The 21,985-nt window shown below is 47.1% G+C and overlaps 1 protein-coding gene across 1 annotated transcript in view; it reads right to left on the bottom strand.

Annotated features, from left to right (window-relative positions):
* The window catches only part of CABIN1 (calcineurin binding protein 1), a 167,750-nt gene that overhangs the window by 120,272 nt on the left and 25,493 nt on the right, over positions 1-21,985 (bottom strand). Inside the window, 7 exon segments of the mRNA XM_033199874.1 lie at positions 392-528; positions 3,096-3,264; positions 4,296-4,582; positions 8,510-8,659; positions 10,265-10,394; positions 16,888-17,068; positions 19,000-19,134. Of these exon segments, the coding sequence (XP_033055765.1) occupies positions 392-528; positions 3,096-3,264; positions 4,296-4,582; positions 8,510-8,659; positions 10,265-10,394; positions 16,888-17,068; positions 19,000-19,134 (1,189 nt within the window).

Genomic DNA, 21,985 nt, shown 5'->3' with positions numbered 1-21,985 from the left:
CTCCAGCCCTCAGCAGCTATGATTGAGCCTCTCTGAATCTTCGTATCTAAGGTGGACATCAAAAGGGCAGACCTCCAAGTGCTGCCATGTGCACTAATCTCACTCAGCAGTTATATACTGATACACACTCAACAAGTGTGCTTATACACATTCAATTTGCAAAGCGAAGCCTATGAATTTAGCCACAAGAAAGCACAGCAAGTACGAGTCTAGACATTTCAGAAGACCTCCAAGTTGACCACAGGGCTCAGGTCCAAGACTAATCCAGGCAGACTCTTGGCCACATGAAAAAACACCCCAGAACCATTCTCACAGAACAAAACATAAGCAGGTTATAGGATAGTGGGAAGAAGAATTCCCAAAGTGAATGGTCACACTGCTCAATTCCTACCAGATTCCATGAACGTGGCTGAGTCAAATGACAGTCTATGAGGCCCAATGCTTGGGAAGCTTTCCAGTTTGGCTTCTGACTGGACTTCATAGTTATTAAAGGAATCATCTTCCTCCTCAGGGTCCAGCTTTCTTAACCTGCATGTAACATGCCAAAATCATAAAGTCACAACACACGTTCTGACACAAGCATCTGAACTCTTCCTGTTAGAGAAACCAAATCTGAGCCAGGAAGAAGGCAGCTAAAATAAGTGGGTGGTGGGGTTCAGAACCCAGGCCTCCCGTAGGCTCTGCCTCTCTCCAGGGCTTTATGAGCTAGCATTTGGTCTGTATCCTGTCTTGTTCACTCATCTCATCAACAGACGATTACCGAGCACCAGCTATGTGCCAGGCACTGTGCTAGGCACTGAATACAGCAGCCCTAAATGTGGTAGATCCTGCCTGCAGTAAGCTTACCCTCTAAAGAGACACAGCCAATCAGCAGGTACACAAAACTAACCTAAATAAGTACCACCTCACAACAGAGTACTTGAGACTCTGGGTCAAAAGGGCTCTGCTTTAGAGAGCAAGGTCAGACAAAGCCTTTGAGAGGGGATGATGTTCACGCTGCCACTGGAGGAGGAGAAGGACTGGCAATGCAAAGATGCGGGACAAGAACAGGTACAAAGGCACAGGCCAGAAGAGTACCTGTGTGTTCTAGGGCCTCATGGGAGCCCAACAAGTAAGGTGGAAAGTAGATAGATAGGTGGGAGTTTGGAGGACCCATCTGAACTTGGTCCTTCCATAGCTCCTCACAAAGATGTGGGTGGGCCCAGTCTTGGGACTGGAGACACCTCTCCTGGCAGGCACTCCTCCCAAGGACCCATTTCAGCCAACCTTATAATGTTCCCTCAGCCCAGAACCCCTGCAGCATAAACACTCAGGGCACTTGTGAATGTCTTCATTCACGTATTGCACACACTCCCAGGGCGACTCCATCAGGCAAGCGACCATGTTGCTCTTGCTTTGACCATTCAAAGAAGCAGACACTAAGTTGAGTGTGGTTGCTCAAGCCTGTAATCTCAACATTTTGGGAGGTGGAGGCAGGAGGATGGCTTGAGGCCAGGAGTTCAAGATCAGCCTGGGCAATATAGCAAGGCCTCATCTCTACAAAAAACAAGAAATAAAATTAGCTGGGCATAGTGGCGTGCACCTGTAGTCCCAGCTATTCAGGAGGATCCCTTGAGCCCAGGAGTTCAAGGCCACAATGAGCTATGATTGTGCCACTGTACTTCAGCCTAGGTGACAGGGCAAGACCCCATCTCTAACAAAAATAAAAAACAAAGGAGCACACTAAATCACAAAGGAAACCAACAACTAAAACAAAGATAAAAAAGAAAGTCGAAACCATTCCAGGTAAATGGGACAGGGGAACAAGACCTTGGAGTAAAAAGCAGGGCTAAGGGGAATATAGGGTCACTCAAATCTCTTGGCACCATCAACCAAAGAACAATCAATCCTGCAGCTCTTCCAAAGGGAAACTTTCTTCTGGTATTACCCCTTAAGAAAAATTCATCAGAAAGCACTGTAGCCCCACTTTGGTCCTGCATCAAGTACTGAGAACAATCATTATTTCTAAGCATTTCACCTTCACCTCAGAAAGATAACAAATTAAGAAAATTAGGAATCTTGCTGTAAAATAAATTTACAATCCACCTAAAGCTTCTGGCTTCTCCTTCACCACTTTGATGTTGGTTCCACTGAAATAAACTATCATGGGAAAGAACCACTGCTAGTTTAACTCCTGTTTAAAGATGGCATATTGAACACACATGGTTAGCTCCCAAACTCCATTCCAGTAACAATGAAGGAATAAAAAAGGCATAAACTCACAAAGCCAGAAGATAGGCGAGGACGCCCCAGCAGACAAAATGTACCAGACAACTGTTAGAAGGCAGATGGTCCAGTGCAAATGAAGAATGGTGTCTGCCGAGAGAGGCCTCTCCACTCAGCAAAGGGAGGAGGAAGCGGAGTATTAAGAAACCAATCCACTGGTACCATAAACTCCAGGAAGGCTCAGAAATTGAGGACCCTAAAGCCTCTAAAGGAGGTGAGCAGGCAAGGACAAAAAGCAGAAGGACTGGTGAAAACCTAAGTAAGAAGCACTGGGGACCAAGTCCCTCCCAGCTCTGGGGAACCTGGTACGTGCTTGTTCCCTAGGCTCCTGAGAAGCACTAAGAATGAGTGAGACCCAGGAATACTTGACAAGCTCCTCCTCTACCTTCTCAGAATGCAGGGGAATCTTGCTGAGCCTGGAGCAAATCAAGTAGACACAGACTCCCTGAAAGCAGAAGGGAAGCTCCCCTCCATGGGGTTTTCAGGGCATCTGCATCTGCATGGGGTTTTCAGGGCACAGTACCCCTCTGCCTCCCAGCAACAATTAGATGTCTCGTAAATACACAGGGACATGACTATGTTCCTTCTAGCTCTCAAAAGATGAACAAGTCAAAGCTCCTGCCTTCAGGAATTTCAGAGGTGGGGAGAGGCGAGAAAAATCCAAGATCCCACTCCAGTGAGATTTGTACTTCAGACATCTGCACAGATGTTATGGGAACACAAAGGAGGAGATCAGAAAAGAGGGTGGCAATGGAATGAGAAATGTTATTGATGGTGTACGCTGGAGGTTTGTGGGTTTGTTTCTGACAATCAGAAAAAATACACAGTACCTGGACGGCAAGAACTTCATCAGAAGCTCCTGGAAGTCTACTTTCTCTTCTTTTTTGCACTTGGTGTTTCGGACACGGGCAGACCGCCGTTTTGCTGTTTCTCCACTCTCTTCTGAAATCTTCTTCCGTTTTACCCCTTTCTTGGACTTATCTCCCCCAGAAATATCACCTTCACAAAGAATGCAAATTAAAATCTTACACGGTGGCAGGGGTGAAAAAAATGCACCATACAGACACATCAATCTCCCTCTTTTATAAATCTACTAGCATTAAACTCTTCGACCTTCAAAAAATGTTCCATCTCTTCTTCAACAACAAAGAATCCCAAGTAAAATTAATCTGAAGCCCCTTACCTCTCACACCTTTCTTGACTTCACAGGACCCACAAGCCAGATTTCAAGATTACTTTCCACAGTTACAAAGCAAGCAACACCCTTACCCTCCCATCCCCTCACTGGTCGGCTGAACTTTGGGGTCTCACCTGATATACCCAGAACAGAGAGAGTGAGTGGCTCTGACCCTACCCAGGACCCTCTGAGCACTCAGCAATATGATAAGAGCAAAAAAACAGTGTGAACTATATGGCAACAGAAGAATGTCATGTATGATTAAGTAAAAAAGAGACAACCACGTGCATGTTTATTCAGAAACTTCTGTATCTACCTGATTTTTTTTTCAGTGACATAGAAATCCAAAAAAGGCTCGGAGCTTTTGTCAAAAACTTCTGACAACTCTAGTAATAATAAAAATCAATAAAACATACGGTGGTTGGTGACTTTGCTGACTTTGTTTTCTAAGATCAAAGAACTCAGGAGGTACACCACCAGCAAGAGAGCAGGACCAGCAGAGGGGACCTCTGCTAGCTTCCATGTTACGAGTGAGTAAGAGCGACCTTCATGCCAGAATGTGGCAGCCAAGGCACTAAACGGTCCTGGGGGAACTATCAAGGAGCAGGAGCCGCACCCTGATCCCCCGTCCCCCTCACTGCAGGGGCTTCAGAGCTGAAACGGCCCTGACAGGTAGTGGCACTGTGAGCAGGCTGAGAGCCTCCTCTAGGGGTGGGGGCTCTCACTTCCACTTGAGTCATGAGTGTCAGCATGACCCTTCTCTCTAAAGAGGCAGGGCTCCCCAACAGTCTCATTCCTGCTGGGCTCAGTAAACGGGGTCTCTCCAGAAGCCAAATTCAGGGGGCCTGCTTACCCATAGGAGCGCCTGTCTCCAACAGACCAGGACTGTGCAGTGGGAAGCTGGTTGTAGCCACAGAGGTGTAGGAGACCACAGGCTCAGCGACAGCCACAGCTGGGCTGGTGCTGACAGCGCTTGGCTGGATCACATTAACTGGCGTTACCACCACAGAGGATGCAAGAGGCTGGCTGGGGTCCTGGTAGTCCGACAAATCAATCCGCTTGCCAAGGCTGGGACGTGGGGGCTCGCAGGTGGTGAGATGATTGTACATGGCCAGCAAGCTCTCTCCGAGGCACTTCCAGCTACAGGGAGAGGGCCACAACACCTGATCACCACCCTGTCAGAGGAATACTCCAAGCATAGGGGAAAATGGCCTGCCTGCACAGAAGCAGCAGAGCTGCTCCTGGAGCTACCACCTCCATGGGGGTGGGGGAGGTGATCAAGGTTTCATCACTGTCATAACTGATGAAATCTTGAATCTAACACAGCTGAACTGAAGGTGCAGCAGCCAAAGCTGGACCAGGGACCTGGCATCCAACTGCACTCACTGCAGCAGACGCCCCATAAGCATCTTGGCCTGAGGCACTTTCAGACTCAATGAGGCATGTATGAAATCCATTGACTCACTTCAAAAACTCCTCCCCAGGAAGGTCAAGTCTTTAAAACACTTGTGGAACTTCTCTGCTGCCACTAATCTGTTTCATGCAGAGAGCCTGTTAGGGACTGCCAACAGGGACATGGTCTATAAGAACTTGGACCACGGGCAGGGCCCGTTGGGAGCAGCATCTCAGTGGATTTACCAAACGGGCTGGAGCCTGCTGGATGGCAACAGGAGACTGTTGTGTGTTTTGCTGTGGTATGGTATGGTGTGTTATATTGTGTTTCGTATTTCACATTCCGTGTTGTGTGTTCTGTGTTGGGTTCAAGGTTGTGTGTTGTCTACTATGCTGTGTGGTATGCTACGATGTATCCATTTATCCATCCATTAATTGCTTCTAATGCCTCAGGCTAAAGACCAACTGCTCAGCCTGGCCTCATGGTGCTGCACGGCTTCGTCTCACACCACCCCCTGCACTCCTGTTACGTTAGCTCTCTTTCAGTTCCTTAAACAAAATCACACTCTCACATCCCACTGGGCCTTTGGGCTGGCTTCCCTCTGCCCAGATGCAACATACCCTCACACAGCATAGCCCTCTGCCTAGCCAATGCCTGTGCCTCGGTCAGACCGCAGCTCCACCACCCAGCCTTCCCCAACCCCTAGAGCAGCACGAACCTTGTTCAGAGGCCCTCCAGCACTGTGCTTCTCTCCTCACAGCCCTTATCAGCTTGAGGCACGTGCTCCTTTCTCTGGGTAACTGACAACCCCCAGGATCACTTGTAGCAAGGGACCAGGCCCCGCCACACTGCGCCCCTAGCACAGAGCACAGTCCTCTGCACAGAGTCGGCATCCAGGAAGTGTTGAGAAAGGAATAAAAGAGCAGTGCTTCAGGCTGGGCACGGTGGTTCATGCCTGTACTCCCAACATTTTGAGAGGCCGAGGCAGGTAGATCACCTAAGGTCAGGAGTTCGAGACCAGCCTGACCAACATGGTGAAATCCCGTTTCTACTAGAAATACCAAAAATTAGCTAGGCATGGTGGCGCATGTCTGTAATTCCGATTACTTGGGAGGCTGAGGTAGGAGAATCGCTTGAACCTGGGAGGCAGAAGTTGCAGGGAGCCAAGATCGCACCACTGCACTCCAGCCTGGGCAACAGAGCGAGTCCCTGTCTCAAGAAAAAAAAGGACAGTGCTCGATGGGCACAGTGGCTCACACCTGTAATCCCAGCACTTTAGGAGGCCAAGGCGGGCGGATCACAAGGTCAGGAGATCGAGACCATCCTAGCTAACACCATGAGACCCCACCTCTACTAAAAATTAAAAAAATTAGCTGGGCGTGGTGGTGGGCACCTGTAGTCCCAGTTACATGGGAGGCTGAGGCAGGAGAACGGCATGAACCCGGGAGGCAGACCTTGCAGTGAGCCGAGATCACGCCACTGCACTCCAGCCTGGGCGACACAGCGAGACTCTGTCTCAAAAAAAAACAAAAAAACAAAAAAAACAAAAAAAAGAAAGAAAAAGGAAAAAAAAAGACAGTGCTTCAAAATCCAGAATCTAAACAATGGAGGCTCCCAGGGCTACAAGGAATTTCTTCTTTTTCCTGCCTTCAGTTAATGTTACATTTAGACAGGAAGAATTTGCTCACTGGCTGGGTTGTGTCAAATGCCTTAAATACACCATTTCCCTTACTCGTGCCTTGCTGTTGCTCATGCCTACTAGGCACTGAGGAAACCAGGGGTGGTAAACTGTGCCCTGCAGCACATTTTTTTTTTCTTTTTCTTTTTTTTTTCTTTTTCTTTGAGATGGGGGTCTTGCTCTGTCACCCAGGCTGGAGTGCAGTGGTGCCATCATGGCTCACTGCAGCCTTGACTTCCCACGTTCAAGCAATCCTCCCCTTTCAGTCTCCCAAGTAGCTGGAACTACAGGTGTGTGCCACCATATCTGGCTAATTTTGTTTATTTTTTGTAGAGATGAGGTCTCACTATGTTGCCCAGGCTGGTTTTGAACTCTTGACTCACACTATGTTGCCCAGGCTGGACTTGAACTCTTGATCCTCTGGCCTCAGCCTCCCAAAGTACTGGGATTATAGGCATGAGTCACCATGCCCGGCTGGTTTTCACATTTTTAAAAAATTGTTTAAAAAAAAAAAAGAAAAGAAAAAGAAGAAAAGAATATACAACATAAATTGTACATGGCTGACAAAGGCTAGTATGTTTACTATCTGGCTCTTTAAAGGAAAAGTTTTGCTGACCCCTAGAATAGATAGAGATTACTATAAAAGCATCATGTCCTCTGCTACCAGAGAGGGAATCTACACTCTTCCTTTAATGACCAAATCCCAAATTTAACTACTAAGCGTAACTCCCTCCTGCTTCCACTTAGCCCTCCCACTACACCATGGAGGGTGGCCACAGTGCCAGTTCCCAGCCCTCTGCTCTCCAGTCACATAGCTGCAATCCCTTGTAGTGTTCTCAGGCCTTTTCCTCCTTCACTGTAACAGGGAGGCACCCCAGGGCCCTTCCAAAACCCCAACCCTCTGTAGTTGGGGAGCACACACTCAGATGGGAGAAAGACCCTAATTCAGCTGACAAAATACAAGAAAGGGCACCAGACAGGAGTCCTAGAGCAGCCTGAAGAACAGCCCTTTCTTCCTGGCCATCTCGGTGCTCGGGTATGGAAATATTTCTGGGAAATTCCACATGCTGAAACTCACAGACAGTCATAATAATACACATCAGAGCCAGCCCTTCCTGAGTGGGTGCTATGTGCTGCCTCTGTGCTAGCCCTACACATTTTATGTCATTATCATGACAACCCTATGAGAGAGATGTTGCTCTCCCCATTGCTAGGGAGTGGCTCCTAATGTCCCTAGAGTCATCCAATTCATAGCATTAGGAGTGCCAGGATTGGACCCAGGTCAGGTCAGTCTGATCCAGGCCAGAGCTCCCTCAGAGTAAGCAGACGGGGTGGAGGTAGTGGGTGGGGAGTAGAAATGGAACACTACTGCTAAGTCATGCTAAACTTAACGATTCAATGTCAGAATTTTAAATACAGAAATTGAATTCCAGAGCTAGCTAAGGGACTAAACTACCCCAACTCCAGGGAACTGCCAATACCAATTTGCCCTTCCTGGAGAGAGAGAGACTCTCACATCATGGGGCTGGCAAGGACTATATTGAGCCCATCTAACAGGGCTCCCCACGTGGCCCTACAGGGAAAATATGGACTTGAGAGCAGGGAAGCCCAGACCTGGGATTGTCTCTGGGCTCCCCATTGAACCGCTCTGAGCATCAGTTTCCTCCTGGCAAGTGCTTGGCAAATGTTAGTTTCCATTCCCCTCCTAGATGGGACAGGCTGAGAAAGGCCTTACAGGAATGTGGCAGGTTGCTGGGGTCAAGAACAGCAACAGCAAAAAGGGACTGAGACTGGATGTACTTGAGAGAGAGCTGACCTGTTTCTTAATAATGAAGCAAGCATGCACCTCCAACCATTTGGCCACTGTGCACCCAGCCCCTATCCATACCACCAACCCAGGATCAAGCCTCAAAGTCTCTCCCTCCTGTGCAGGGCAGTATCCCACACCAGGGCCTACTGGCCGACCCAGCACTCCCAGAGACGCTAGACAACCTACGTCAAGAAAGGAATGGGTTGCACAAGTTTCAGGTCCGGCTCCTTCTCCCGCACAATCAGCGCTTGCCTCTTTTTTCGCAGCCCCAAGGCCTCATCTACAATCGCCTTCGTCTCAGCTGCACTCACCGAAACATCATGAATCGACATGTCACTAAAAGCATGTGAGACAGGGAGAAATTACGATGTTACAAACTAGAACCGAGGCTGAAATTTTACACACAAAAATGCATTTAGGTTAATACCTTTTAATGTGTATTGTTTCTTCCTATAAATAAAGTAACCACTTAAGTCTGGCCTGGGGAGGGCAGTAAATAGCCTTCTTAACACCACATACACTAGAAATGACTAATATTCTTTGTTCCTTTGACAATTCAAAACTGGGCAGCGAAAGGGTTTTCATATGTATTAACAGTATCAAAATAATATCTGAAAAGCCACAGAAAAATAAAATCTTTCTCTCAACTATTATTAGAAAATCTTTAAAGAATTTAACTATCCTATACTGCCCATGCCAACAAAAAGTCATCGGACAAGTGAAGCTCACCAAAGTGTATCATGACCCAAAAATAAAGAAAGGGCAGGGGCTGGGAGGCCCTAGGTGTCCTCCCACAGAGACACTTCTGAGGTGACCCAGCATCACCTGCCCTCCTGCCCACTGTCCTGGTGCTTCCCAGCAGGGTTACATTGCAGAACTACTCAGGAATTTATCTGTTTCATGTGCTTCTCATCTGTCTCCCTCACGAAGGTTAGCTCCCTCATGACAGATGTTCCCTCAGTTCCTACCTCTGCCAACATGTAGTTCCCTCAGGAGAAGGACAGGCTCACAGGGGATAGACGCCAAGATAAATCACTACTAATCAACCCCTACAGGTGTGTTCCAGGGCCAAGGAAGACCAGAGGGCAGGAGGAGTTGGCTGGGCTGGAGAGCTCAGGGGAAGGGTAGCTAAAGCTCAGAAAGCAACAGAGAGGTGACCTGAGAAACAGATAAGTTCGTAAGCGAGCAGCTCTTAGGTGTAGCCCTGCTGGCAGGCATCAGGACAGTCTGGGCAAGAGGAGCAGGTATTGTTGGGTCACTTCAGAAGTGTGCCTGTGGGAGGACACCTGGCAAAGGAGGGGCAATGGCAGGACAGGTGGAGAGGTGGGAAGATGGCACGACAGTTTAGAGCGCAGTGGGAGCCAGGGTGAGAAGATAGGATGCCACACAATGGAACCACACCTGGAAACTGCAAGGGACTTGGCGCAGCCTTAACAAAAGGAGTCTGGGAGGGAAAAAGCAGGAGGTGAGGTGGGAGAACTAAGGGGTCAGGCTGCAAAGAACCTCTTTGGCAAAGCAACTGAGCACAGGCTGTGTCCTAGAGGCAAGGCAGGGGTAGTACATGATCAGAAGCATGTTTGGGACACTGATCTCGGGCAGCACTGGGAATAAAATCCTGGGAGGGGAAAGGCAGGAGGCAAGCTGGGCAGCAGGCTGCCCCAAGCATCCAGAGGAGAGCTAGCAAACACTGAAAGCTGGCAGGGCAGCAGGAGAGGTGGGCAGCAGGCAGCCTGAGGAGGCCTTGCCAAGATTAGGTACAGGTGGGTGATAAACAAGGCAGCCCAAGGTCAGTTCACTAGATGAGGGGCTACAGCAGGGCATGAAGCCCCAGAGCACAGGGGCTCCATCCATGGACCTGAGGGGAAAATGTGACGTGCTCCTGACCCTCACCAGCCACACAGGAGAGCGTGCACACATGGCATGGGAAGAGGCAGGACTTACCATTTGAGGAACATTCTGAGAGAGTCCTTCCGGAGACAAGGCTGCTCCTCAAAAATTTTCTCCTTGAGGACCAGTCCTTTGCTGTACCGGCAATCCTTCTCCAAAGCTTTGCAGATGAAGTACAGACATGCTGGTGGGGAAAGAAACAGTTTATGACTTCTGGGACCGTACTCAGAAGCTCTGGCCTTGCCAGTTAACATCAGGAAAATATTCCCACTCCTAGAATCAAAGAAATGCCTAGTAAACAATAATGAGATACCACCTGAACTAATTCAGCCAGGTTAGTAATAAGATCCAGAGTAGACCGGGCACTGCAAGGTGAGCAGAACCAAAGACTCTGGCAGAGGACAGACCATAGGATCTTTTTGGAGGACCACAGGCAATTACACACAGATCCTCAACCCAGAAATCCCACCTCTAGGAACTACTGCAAAAATTCAACAGGGCTCACAGTGATTATGTATTGGCTAATTGGAAACAGCCTTCAAAAAATCTGGAAATAGCCAGGCACAGGGCTCACGCCTACAATCCCAGCACTCTAGAGGCCAAGTTGGGCAGATCGCTTGAGCCCAGGAGTTGGAGACTAGCCTGGGCACCATGATGAAACCCCATCTCTACAAAAAATACAAAAATTAGTCAGGGATGTTGGTGTACACCTGTAGTCTCAGCTACTCAGGAGGCTGACGCTTGAGAATCACTTCAGCGAGAATCACTGGAGCCCAGGAGGTCGAAGCTGCAGTGAGCTGTGATAGTACCACCACACTCTAGCCTGAGCAACAGAGTAAGACCCTGTCTCAAGGAAAAAAAAAAATCTCGAAACCACTCTGTCCCACCATGGCACCTGGTTAAATAAAGAATGTCCAATTCACACAATGGGTTGCCAAGCAGCCACTACACAGATGGTCGAGGAGTGTGCTTACTACCAGAAAGAAGGCCAAGATACAGTACTGGGAAGAAGCAGGAGACAAAAGAGGTCACATAGTGTGATTCCACTATACACATAAAACTGATTGAATTTTGCTTACCTGTATTTTCCAATTTTCCTCCTTTTTTAAAAAAAAAAAAAAAAAAACCCAGGCCGGGTGCGGTGGCTCAAGTCTGTAATCCCAGCACTTTGGGAGGCCGAGACGGGCGGATCACAAGGTCAGGAGATCGAGACATCCTGGCTAACACGGTGAAACCCCGTCTCTACTAAAAAACATATAAAAAACCAGCCGGGTGAGGTGGTGGGCGCCTGTAGTCCCAGCTACTCGGGAGGCTGAGGCAGGAGAATGGCATAAACCCGGGAGGCGGAGCTTGCAGTGAGCTGGGATCCAGCCACTGCACTCCAGCCTGGGCGACAGAGCGAGACTCCGTCTCAAAAAAAAAAAAAAAAAAAGTAGGGTTTTTTTTTTTTTTTTTTGAGACGGAGTCTCGCTCTGTCGCCCAGGCTGGAGTGCAGTGGCGCGATCTCCACTGACTGCAAGCTCCGCCTCCCGGGTCTCCTGCCTCAGCCTCCTGAGTAGCTGGGACTATAGGCACCCGCCAACTCGCCCGGCTAGTTTTTTGTATTTTTTAGTAGAGACGGGGTTTCACCGTGTTAGCCAGGATGGTCTCGATCTCCTGACCTCGTGATCCGCCCGTCTTGGCCTCCCAAAGTGCTGGGATTACAGGCTTGAGCCACCGCGCCCGGCCACAATTTAAGACATGTACATCATTCATGTCAATGTAATAATGAGCCTCCTCAAGTCATTAATCTGGAAAGTCTGTGCCAACTCCAGCTCCTCCAGGAATGGAGACAGTAACAGGTAAACACACAGAAAAAATGGGATGGCATGGATTCACAAAGCAGAACTATGATATAAATTATGAAAGCTTTCAGCACTTGTAATTGGGAACAGTCCAGGTCTCACCAGTGAACACACAGAGAAACAGCATACTGCAGCAGGGTGCCAGCTCTCCCTGGACACTGGGACCACTATCATGCCCTGCCCAGCTTCTCAGTTTGGTGCAGGTGGACTGCAAGTCACTCCTATCAAGAATAACTAGAAAATGAAGCACCTAGGAGTGAGAAGCAACACAGGGAGGAAAACCAGAGCACAAGTAGAAATCTGCACATGGAAGCCTTGGGAGAGGAGGAAGGGATGCGCTCCTAGTGTGCTTGGCAGGAGAGAGCAGAAACTGGCCACAATGCTCAGCAGGGCCACACGCCCCAAGGTGCACAAAGGCTGTGTAGCCTGTGAGCAAGGAGAGGTCTGTACAATCCCAGCCAGTCCAAGCTGCTCCATAGATGGTCCAAAGGTGCCTGCATCAGCCAAATAAGGGACATGGTTTCTCTGAGACCACATGAAACTTGAAGGGTGGCCATCAATGACTTCCAGAGAGAAAACCCAGAAGGCACTGAGCACTTGGATGATGCTGGTTCTCAGTAGGCACATTAGCTGTAGCAAGTTAAACTCACTAGCCACCCTACAGTCCTGCAGAGGTGAGGCCTGGGAAGTCTCAGAACAAGAGGCAGTCAGCAGGCCTTAACCCAGCAGCATCCCTCCGTACTCATATCAAATGTATAAAATGCCACTGAGAGTCAATTTAACATGCTGCTTTAATTTTTTTGTTTAAATGACTGTCAAATCTATCAGGGCTCTCACAGGTGTATATATCAGTTCAGTCCCTGTTATGATTAATTGTATGTGTCTATTTGACTGGGCTACAGTATATCCAGACTTCGGCCAAATATTATTTTTGATGTATCTGTGAGGGTGTCTTTGCATGAGATTAACATTTAAATCAGTAGACTGAGTAAAGCAGATTGCCCTCCCTAATATGGGAGGGCTTCATCCAGTCAGTTGAAGGCCTAAACAGAACAAAAAGGCTGATCTTCCCCCGAGTAAGAGAATTTTTCTGCCTGACTGCCTTTGAACTGGGACATTGGGTTTTTTTTTCCCTACCTTCTCACTAAAACCAAAACATCAGCTCTTCCTGGGCTTGCCAGCCTATAGACTGAAACTATACCATCAATTCTCCTGGTTCTCAGGCCTTTGGACTTGGACTGGAACTATACACCATCACTCCTGAGTCTGCAGCTTGCTGACTCACCCTGTAAATCTTGGAACTTGTCAGCTACCAATACCACATGAGCCAATTCCTTATAATAAATTTCTTTCTATATATGTACATACATCCTATTAGTTCTGTTCCTCTGGAGAACCCTAATACAATGCTCCAACCCAAATCTTCCCACAAAGACTTGAGTTTACCAAGCATAACTTCTCCTACAATGAGAGAGGGGTGCAAAGAACTAAAGAAGTTGGTGGGGAAGGAAGGCTGAACCCCAAAGATGGTCCCAAACTGTAGGAGGAGCATCCAAGAAGAGACTAAAAGCCTCCAGAAGAAGAAACTGCTAGAGTCAAAACATGGCCTTGTAGAACTATCATATTCTGCTGGTGGAAGTGAAATGAGGGGCAACCTACAGAAATGAGTGCATATGTTCACTGAAAGACATATACAAGAATGTTCATAGCAGGTTATGACTAAGAACCCAAATCTGGAAATAACCCAAATGCCCATGTACAGAATGGCTACATTGTGCAAACGCACAAAATAGACTACACAAAAATAAGAAGACGTAGTGACTGCTGTGCCCCACATGGGTGCGCTCACAGGCAGGATGACAAGCAGAAGGGGCCAGGTTAAGGAAAGCACACGCTTTCCTTAAAAGGAACTGACTCTACCTAGAGAAAGTTCAACAACAGGCAAAGTTAATCTTTGGTGACAAAAAGGAGAAATCAAGGTTGCCTTAGAAGGCTGTAAAAAGTGGAAGGGATCCAAAGTAACCTGCCTTCCAGGGCGCTGCACATGAGCTGTATCTTGACATGTTTTCACGTATACAAACTGATAGGTCTCAGATTTATGCACCTTATTGTATGTATGTTTTGCCTCAATTAAAAAGATTTAAAAAGTGGTTATGGGCACCACCTCGTCCAGCGAATTAAAAAAAACATATTTTTAAATGGGGTTTCACTATCTTGCCCAGGCTATTCTTGAACTTCTAGGCTCAAGCAATCCTCCCATCTCAGCCCCCTAGAGTGTTGGGACTACACGCATGAGCTACCACGTCTGGTGTTGGAAAGAGCTTTAGAACTGGGGATAGGCTTAAAGAGTTTTGAGGAGTACACTGGAAAAAGTGAATATTGGTATGTAAGGATTGTTAAAGGTGATTCTGGGCCAGGCGCAGTGGCTCACAGCCTCCCAGCACTTTGGGAGGCCGAGGCGGGTAGATCATGAGGACAGGAGACTGAGAACATCCTGGCTAATACGGTAAAACCCCATCTCTACTGAAAATACAAAAACAAAAAATTAGCCAGGCTTGGCGGTGGGCACCTGTAGTGCCAGCTACTCCGGAGGCTGAGGTGGGAGAATGGCATGAACCTGGGAGGTGGAGCTTGCAATGAGCTGAGATCATGCCACTGCACTCCAGCCTGGGTGACAAAGTGAGACTCTGTCTCAAAAAAAAAAGGTGATTCTGATGAGGGCTCAGAAAGAAGAGAAGAGAAGAGGTACAGAGACAGCTTCCATCTTCCTAGAGAATAAATAATCATGTACAGAACGTTGGTAGAAATATAAACATCAAGGGCAATTCTGCTGAGATCTCAAATGGAAATAAAGAACATGCTATTGGACAATGAAGAAAAGATGATCCTTGTTATAAAGTAGCAAAGCACTTGGCTGAATTATGTCTATGTTCTAGTGTTTTGTGGAAGGTAGAATTTGTAAGCAATGAAATTTTGGCTATTTTGCTGAGACTTCTAAGCAAAGTATTAAAGGCATAGCCCAGTTCCTCCTGGCTGCTTATACCGAAATGCTAAAATAGAGAAAATAAGAAGGCATTGTTTTTTTTTTTTTTTTTTTTGAGACGGAGTCTCGCTCTGTCGCCCAGGCTGGAGCGCAGTGGCCGGATCTCAGCTCACTGCAAGCTCCGCCTCCCGGGTTTACGCATTCTCCTGCCTCAGCCTCCCGAGTAGCTGGGACTACAGGCGCCCGCCACCTCGCCCGGCTAGTTTTTGTATTTTTAGTAGAGACGGGGTTTCACCGTGTTAGCCAGGATGGTCTCGATCTCCTGACCTCGTGATCCGCCCGTCTCGGCCTCCCAAAGTGCTGGGATTACAGGCTTGAGCCCCCGCGCCCGGCCAGAAGGCATTGTTAAGCAAAAAGGAACCAGAACTTAAAGATTTAGAAAATTCTGTCTATCCATACTGCAAAAATTGAGAAAGTTTGTTCTGAGAACACTATGCGTGTGGCTGACCAAAAATTTCCTTATAAGATCAGTGGGGGTATGAACCACAGATTTAATCAGGCACCTCAGCAGAAGCCAGAAAGGTGGGATTATACTGGCAGAAACACTGCTAGTGGGGACTAATGGGAACAGAAAAAAATGAGAAAGAATGAAAGAACATCAAAAATATATGTTATCCTTCAAGGAAAAGGAAGAAGAACCTCAAAGGTGATTCAAAGATCATCTGAGCTGCCACTCCCACCACACACCAAGAGGCTAGGGCTAGTTCCTTAAAGGGTGGGGCCACTTCTCCAGTTTGCATAGGCCAGGATGTCTCAACCTAGCATCTTGCCAAGCCAAAAGGGTGGGGCTTGTCCCTCTACCTATGTGCCATGAGGGTGATGTTGCCACCTCAGTGGGCATCAAGGGCGGAGCAAAGAGAATTATTCCTGAGCCTTAGGACCTCAAATTTGCCTTGCTAAGTTTGCTAAGTTTTGGGACCCATCACCCTTTCCTGCATTCCTATTTTTCCCTGTTGGAATGGAAATGTTTATCCTGTATCTGTTCCACTATTGTATTTTGGAAGCACATAATTTATCTGTATTCACAAGTTCACAACTGGAGAGGAATTTTGTCTCAGGATGAATTGTACCTCAAGTCTTACCCACATTTGATTTAGATAATATTTATTTTTGTTTTGTTTTGTTTCTGAGACAGGGTCTCACTGTGTCACCCTGACAGGAGTGCGGTTGCACAACCTCGACTCACTGCAGCCTCGACCTCCCAGACTGAAGCAATCCTCCCACCTCAGCCTCCCGAGTAGCTGGGATGACAGTCATGCACCATCAAGCCCAGTTAATTTCTGTATTTTTTGAAGAGACGGGGTTTCACCATGTTGCCCAGGCTGGTCTCAAACTCCTGGGCTCAAGTGATCTGCCTGCCTTGGCCTCCTAAAGTGCTGGGATTACAGGCATGAGGCAACATACCCAGCCAATTTCTTTAAGCCACCCAATCTATGGTATTTTTTTAATGGCAGCCCAAACAGACTAAGATACACAAAACGGGACAGTGCAGGGAGGAAATAAGACAGCCATTTCTTCTGTCAAACAAACAAAACCTTGCAAAGAAAAAAAAAAAAATTAGCCAAAAGTAAAATCATTCAGAAAACATGCTACTTTATTACTACAAGGCATTTAACAAATCAAGAAAGAGATGCAGAATAAAGCAGAAATCTAAGAACATTTCCATTCTCCCTGACAGTCTGGCAAAGCCCTTCAGTGTTAACTTTGGCTTTCAGTTTATCCAAATTACCTTTCCTCTGCTGTTCCAAAAACCACTGGCACACGGAAGAAAGCAATAAAGCATGACTCACTTGTGTAATCACTGAGGGTGTAGAGGACAGTGATTAGATTATCCAAGCAGGGCCAGTGGTCAGGATTGCACCGCAGCCCTTCCTCAAAAGCATGGCGAGCCAGGGGTATCCGGATGAGCCTCAGGGCCACATGTCCAATCTTATACCACAGGTTGACGTCTGTGGAGTCCAGCATCACCGCCTGGAAGCAACACAAGCAGAGGGCAAACATACACACACACACACACACACACACACACACACACAAAGTCAGATCTCTCCTTGAGCAGGCACCCCGGGGACAGGAGGAGCACAGCACTGGCACAGCCACTCGAACTACCCAGGGATATGGCAAAAGTGCCATGACTATCTTATAACTGACAAGCAATGCCAGCTCATCTTTCCTGGAGTCACACGTTTCCAAGATCTAGAGCGATAATGACACATAAAAAGTTACAGGGACCAAGTTATTTAACTTAGAACTTTTTTAAAAAAATTTTCTTTTTTGAGACGGGGTCTCACTCTACTTCCCAGGCAAGAGTGCAGTGGTGTGATTATAACTCACTGCATCCTCAAACTTCTGGGCTCAAGCAATCCTCTCGCCTCAGCTTCCTGAGTAGCTGAGGCTACAGTGGCACATCACCACACCCAGCTAATTTGCAATTTTTTTTGTACAGACATGGCCTTAGTATGTTGCCCAGGCTTGTCTCAAACTCCTAGCCTCAAGTGATCTTCTGCCTCAGTCTCCCCATTTTCTTGATATATTTTGTCAATCTGAATATCTATATTCCTTACATATTTAATAGGTAAAAGAAGTAAAAGGAGAAGAAAGAAAAGAAAATATGGGCCAGGCATGGTGGCTCACACCTGTAATCCCACTTTGGGAGGCTGAGGTGAGCAGAATGCTTGAGTCCAAGAGTTCGAGAGCAGCCTGGGTAACATGGCGAAACTCCATTTCTATTAAAAATACAAAAAATTGGCCGGGCGCGGTGGCTCAAGCCTGTAATCCCAGCACTTTGGGAGGCCGAGACGGGCGGATCACAAGGTCAGGAGATCGAGACCATCCTGGCTAACACTGTGAAACCCCGTCTCTACTAAAGAATACAAAAAACTAGCCGGGCAACGAGGTGGGTGCCTGTAGTCCCAGCTACTTGGGAGGCGGAGGCAGGAGAATGGCGTAAACCTGGGAGGCGGAGCTTGCAGTGAGCTGAGATCCGGCCACCGCACTCCAGCCTGGGCGACAGAGCCAGACTCCGTCTCAAAAAAAAAAAAAAAAAAAATACAAAAAATTAGCTGGGTGCAGTGGTGTATGTCTATAGTCCCAGTTACTTGGGGGCATGAGGTCGGAGGATCGCTTGAGCCTGGGAGTTCGAGGCTGCAGTGAGCCCTGATTATGCCACTGCACTCCAGCATGGGCAACAGACTGAGACACTGTCTTCAAAAAACTTGAAAAAATGAGAGTCTTATGGGATTCAAGAAAACTCATGTACTTTGAAGAAAAACCTTGGTTCACATCCCTGCTGCAACACTGATTAGCAGAATGATGCTAAGCCTCTATTTCCTCATCACTAAAGTGAGGATAAAGACTCCTTCCTTGCAAGATAGCATGAGGATTAGTGTACACATAGGGAGCAAATAGTGTAGTGTCTGGTGCTTTAGAGGTGCCCACAGACAGACTTATAGTAACATGAAATAACAGCAATACTATTATGGCTGGAAGTATTAACATATTGAATGCTCAGTTTCAGACTTTGGTTTTCATACTATTATGCATACCAACTCACTTAACTTTCACAACTACGCTCTTTTTTATTATTCCCACTATATTGGTGTAGACCTAGAGACACCAAAAGTCTGAATCACTCACTCACAGCCACACATGCACTGAGCAGCAAAGGAAGAATTCACACGCAGTCCTCTGCATCCAAGCATGTGCTCTGCCCCAGCCCCTGCTCTCCAGGCCTGGTCAGTACTAATTGTTATCACCTATGGACCTACCCTAGAGCCTTGGGTACTATAGCTTGGTGATCCACCACTACAAACTCTTCTTTCTGGCCCACAAGACCCCAATCTCATCCCCTCCACCAAGAGCTTTCAAAACACCAAGGGAGCTAAGCACTGCCAAAACCATACCTCTAAGTAGAACTCCATGGCTGTCTCCAGATCCTCCCGCTGGGCTGCCAGCTGGGCCAAGTTCTTATACGTGGAATATTTCAGTATCAGCCCAGGGTGTTTCAACCCCTCTTTCTCATCACCGGATGAAACTGCCTGTGAACAAAACAGAAACAGAAGTGACAACTAGGCCTTGCAGCCTCAGCAAGCAGCCAGCAGGATACTTGGCTTCCAGGCTGGCCTCTGCTGCAGGCCCTTGAGCCAGTCTAGTGTCGTCCACCGCTGGAAAACGAAGGCACTGCACCATGTGTTCTTATAAGACCACTCCTACTCCAAGCGCTCAGGGAAGAACAGACCACCCTGAGGTATTAATAGTTTGCAGACAGTCTGGGCATCCATAGAGACAGAGAGAAGCTGCCCCACCACTACTGCCATGCCTGAGGGTTCAAGCCTAGAGAATAACATTTACAGCATAGGTAGACCCAGCCAGCAGTTCAAGGTATAAGATAAAAGACAAGGTATGAGCAGGCTATCTGGGGGCAAAGGCCTAGAGCTTCACCCCAGGCATTCCAGGATTAGGAATCAACAGGCTGAGCTCCCAACTCTATAACACATCACATGAGCATAGACAATTGTTAATTTAACTAAAACATTAGTGTCTAACCTCTGTAATTAAGAAAAATAATTCCTACCCTAAATATCAAGAGTTAAAGTGAGCTGAAAGACTGTAAGAATTGCAAATATGTTTAATATGAAAAGTTATTTCATTACAGCTTTAATGACCTTATATTCTAAGGAACTGCTGATTAGAAAACTATTGCTCCAACCACAGGACAAAGACTAAAACATTTTCTTTCTTTTTCTTTTTTTTTTTTTTTTGAGGCGGAGTCTCGCTTTGTCGCCCAGGCTGGAGTGCAGCGGCGCAATCTCAGCTCACTGCAAGCTCCGCCTCCCAGGTTTACGCTATTCTCCTGCCTCAGCCTCCTGAGTAGCTGAGACTACAGGCGCCCGCCACCTCGCCCGGCTAGTTTTTTGTATTTTTTAGTAGAGACGGGGTTTCACCGTGTTAGCCAGGATGGTCTCGATCTCCTGACCTCGTGATCCGCCTGTCTCGGCCTCCCAAAGTGCTGGGATTACAGGCTTGAGCCACCGCGCCCGGCCCAACTAAAACATTTTCTAACAGAAAAAACTCAGGGGCACCAAGAAGTTCTTTCCTGGGACAGGTGGCTTCCACACATTGCTCTTCATGTTCTGAACAGGTAAGACCCAAAGACATGCCACCCTCAGGAAGCATCCCTTGACTAATCCAAGAATCTACCTACCTCGGAGGTCTTAAGGAACTTCTTTAAGACTGAGAAGCTCAAATGAAGCCCCATTCAGTTATCTTCTACCATCATCTGACTTATCATACAAAAAGGCCTCCAAGAACCAGCTGACCAGGGCTGGATCCCAGGTACCTCTGTCCCTACAGGTACAGAACTCTTCAAACAATAGTGGGAACAAATTTACAGAGACTGAGTGAGTGTACTTCAGACTAAACAGTCAGCAATACACATGCACATGCACATAACAGTGGATGCTCTTAACTAATCTCCACCTAACAGACTACCTACATTCAGCACCACTCTCCATTCACCATGAAAGGCTTGCCCCAGGAAGTCCCTCCAGAACACCCACCAGTCAGGCTGAATGCTTCTTAGGAGTCAGCTGTGGTCCAGGACCTATTTATGCCAATCTTCTGCAAAACTGTAATTATGTAATTAACATTAAGTATGCCGATGCAATATGAGTGTAAAAAGAAACTGTTCTATATATTTTCCGTATTTTTCAGTTGCTTACAATGAGCATGTTTTTACTATTAGAAGCAAGGAGGGTGCTAAAACAACCTGGTGAGGCTGAAAGTGATATAAGGCTGAAAGTGATATAATGCGCACAGAAAGATGCACACACCTACAACTAAAAGGCTGACACATGACCATGCCCTTAGGTAAAAGGCTCCTGCCTAGCAACTGCTGGATGCTGGGCCCACTCGGCATTCCACCATGGCCCGAGAGGGAAGACCAACATGCCCACCAACTGGTCCATAACCAAAGCTCAGTAAGTACAGAATAAACTAATTTTCCCTCTCTGGGTCCTCACCCACTTCCTACTAACAGGAGAGGAGGAGATCACAAGTTTCATACCCCTAATTCCAAGGCACTGTAATCAGTAACCAAAGAATCTTGACAAGCTATATAATTAGAAATACAAAGAAAAACCTTGAGTGAGAGAAAGAATAGATGCTTTCTCCTGACAATTAGAACTCAGTATTCTCTATGTCATCGGCAGCAAAAACCATCAAGGTTTTTGGTGTGCTTGAGTCATGTCTGCAAGTGTCTGCATGCCTAACACTGTAGGAGACTCTGCTCAACTGAAGGACTGTGCAGTCCAGTAAACACCGATGGAGCTTATCTGCTTCCTTAATGTATATCATCTGCATGTGTGAGTACTTGAAAACAAACGCCTTTCCTCCTAATGAAATATACACCTTCCTAAATTAATTTCAGGTTGGGACCAATTCCCAAACCTCCAGTCAACATCTACAGTCAACTCAAGGATTAACTCACTCACCACTACCACAGTCCCCATGCTGGGACCAGGTCTTGCTCTGACTGCCCCTCTCTGCTGTAACCAGTGTCCCCAATCCTTCTGACTATATTCAAAACTCCATGGCATGTCTGTATAGACTTCCCAAGTTCATGGTCTTTCACTCAAACAGCATTTGCTAAAATGTGTTGCCAATAGGATCATTAGGTATCAGCAAACCATGGACTCCAATTCTAGTTTGAATGCTTCACTTACTTGGATGGCTTTGAGCCATCAAGACCTCACTAAGCCTCAGTTTTCACATTTGTAAAATCCAGCCACTGGGCAGAGTGGTTGTGAAGATTAAGTAATAACGATAGCTGGCCTTTAATAAGCACTTACACCAGGAATCATTCTACATGCTTCACTGGATTTACTCAAC

Source organism: Trachypithecus francoisi, unplaced genomic scaffold, assembly GCF_009764315.1.
Source record: "Trachypithecus francoisi isolate TF-2019V2 unplaced genomic scaffold, Tfra_2.0 Contig00196, whole genome shotgun sequence".
Classification (NCBI taxonomy): Eukaryota; Metazoa; Chordata; class Mammalia; order Primates; family Cercopithecidae; genus Trachypithecus; species Trachypithecus francoisi.
This window is presented reverse-complemented; position numbering and strand designations above follow the sequence as displayed.